Consider the following 1,805-nt stretch of genomic DNA (forward strand, 5'->3'; position numbering starts at 1 on the left):
CTTGAGACTCAATCCACACCAGAATGACCAGCACCCTGTTTGTAGTGAGAAGATGTCGGTGGCGGAAAGCAACAGAGAACACAAGTTCTCTTAACTCTTTTAAAGAGAGAACACGAGTTCTCTCTGCTTCGGAGATTGGATCTCGGCCAATGGGTTCATGGCATGATAGAATTGGAGAATATTGAGTACAATCTGGTTTTAGAAACTGCTCTTGTCAATGTGTAGTCAAAATGTGGAGAAGACGATATTGCTCGACACCTGTTTGATAAAATGTCTGCGAGGAATGTTGCATCATGGAATGCGATGATTTCCGGCTATGCACGGAATGGACAGCCAAATAATGGATTAATCCTTTTTGGCGCAATGAAAGATTGTGGCTTGATGCCTAATGAAATTACCATGTTATCGGTGGTTTCATGTTGCACCCAATTGAGGGATATTGAGATGGGTAACATGGTTTTGGATTATATATGCTGGCACAATATTGTACTGTGTAAGAATTTGTAGAATACAATAGTTGATGTGTACGCAAAATGTGAAGATATGGATTCAGCTAAGAGATTGTTTGATGAAATGAAAGAAAAAGATCACATTTTGTGGACTTCCTTAATTGGGGGATATATTCGCTCTAGTAGATTCAATGAAGCCTATACAGGTTTTCTAGCAAATGCAGTCAAGCAGTGCAAGGCCTGATGCAGTCACTTTGATCAATTTGCTTAAATTGTGTTCTGATCTGGCTACCTTGGATCTTGGAAGATGGGTGCATTTTTACATGGATAGAAACAAAATATCTGACCTATACTTGAACACTGCTCTGATACACATGTATTGTAAATGCGGAAATGTAGCAGATGCAATTGACGTTTTCAACAAGATGCCAACAATGAATGTCATGTCATGGACAGAAATTATACCAGGACTTGGATTGAATGGCTGCAACCAGCAAGCTCCCAATTTTTTTGCAGCGATGCAAAGGGAATCCATGGTTAGACCAGATGAAATCATGTTCATTACAGTCTTGTCCGCTTGTAGTTATGCAGGCTTGATTGAGGAAGGGTGTTACTACTTCCATATGATGACAGAAACTTATGGCATTGAGCCAACAGTTGAGCACTATGGTAGCATGATTGATCTTCTGGGACGAGCAGGATTAGTACGAAAAGCACAAAAAATGGTGGAAAAGATGCCCATGAAGCCTAGTGCCATCGTGTTGGGGACACTGTTAAAAGCTCATGTAAAATTCTTGGGCAGTTTAAGATAGCTGTGGAAGTTGTGAAATATATTCAAGAAACAGGAAGTGTTGTTGGTGCAACTTATGTGACTTGCTCTAATATATATGCTGATGCTATGTTATGGGAGGACGTTTGTAGAGTAAGAAAGGGTGTGACAATTTCTGGGGTGGGAAGATACCATGAGGTAGCTTAATTGGTTTGGATAGTGGTGTTCAAGAATTTCTTTGTGGGAGATGAGAGTTTTGTAGAAGTTATGGCACGTGGATACAGCTGAAGACACGGAGACAAAACCATTCATTTGAAAATTCCAGCTTAGACAATTTCCATATGAAAAGGATATGGGGATTTCTCCCACTTGGCTTAAAGATGAAGTATAAGAGAGGATTTTGGAAACATTATTAAGAATGGTCATGGGTGAAAGGTGAGGTGTACAAGTGTCTGCACATGCATCTTATTAGACATTTTGAAAGGTGTAATTATTTTAGCAGTTGCAGTGCCTATTATGCATACACTTTGCAAATGCTTTAACATGATCACAGACTTTTCAGTGCAGAAGAGAACTGATTTGGGCCT

The 1,805-nt window shown here is 39.8% G+C and overlaps 1 protein-coding gene across 1 annotated transcript in view; it reads left to right on the plus strand.

Annotated features, from left to right (window-relative positions):
- The first annotated feature begins 667 nt into the window (after positions 1–667).
- LOC116267849 (pentatricopeptide repeat-containing protein At3g29230-like) overlaps positions 668–1,805 on the plus strand; it is a 9,352-nt gene continuing 8,214 nt past the window's right edge. The window contains exons 1-2 of the mRNA XM_031649776.1: positions 668–1,153; positions 1,252–1,416. Coding sequence (XP_031505636.1) covers positions 668–1,153; positions 1,252–1,416 — 651 coding nt within the window. The remainder of the gene's footprint in view (positions 1,154–1,251; positions 1,417–1,805) is intronic.

Source organism: Nymphaea colorata, unplaced genomic scaffold (genome assembly GCF_008831285.2).
Source record: "Nymphaea colorata isolate Beijing-Zhang1983 unplaced genomic scaffold, ASM883128v2 scaffold0001, whole genome shotgun sequence".
Classification (NCBI taxonomy): domain Eukaryota; kingdom Viridiplantae; phylum Streptophyta; class Magnoliopsida; order Nymphaeales; family Nymphaeaceae; genus Nymphaea; species Nymphaea colorata.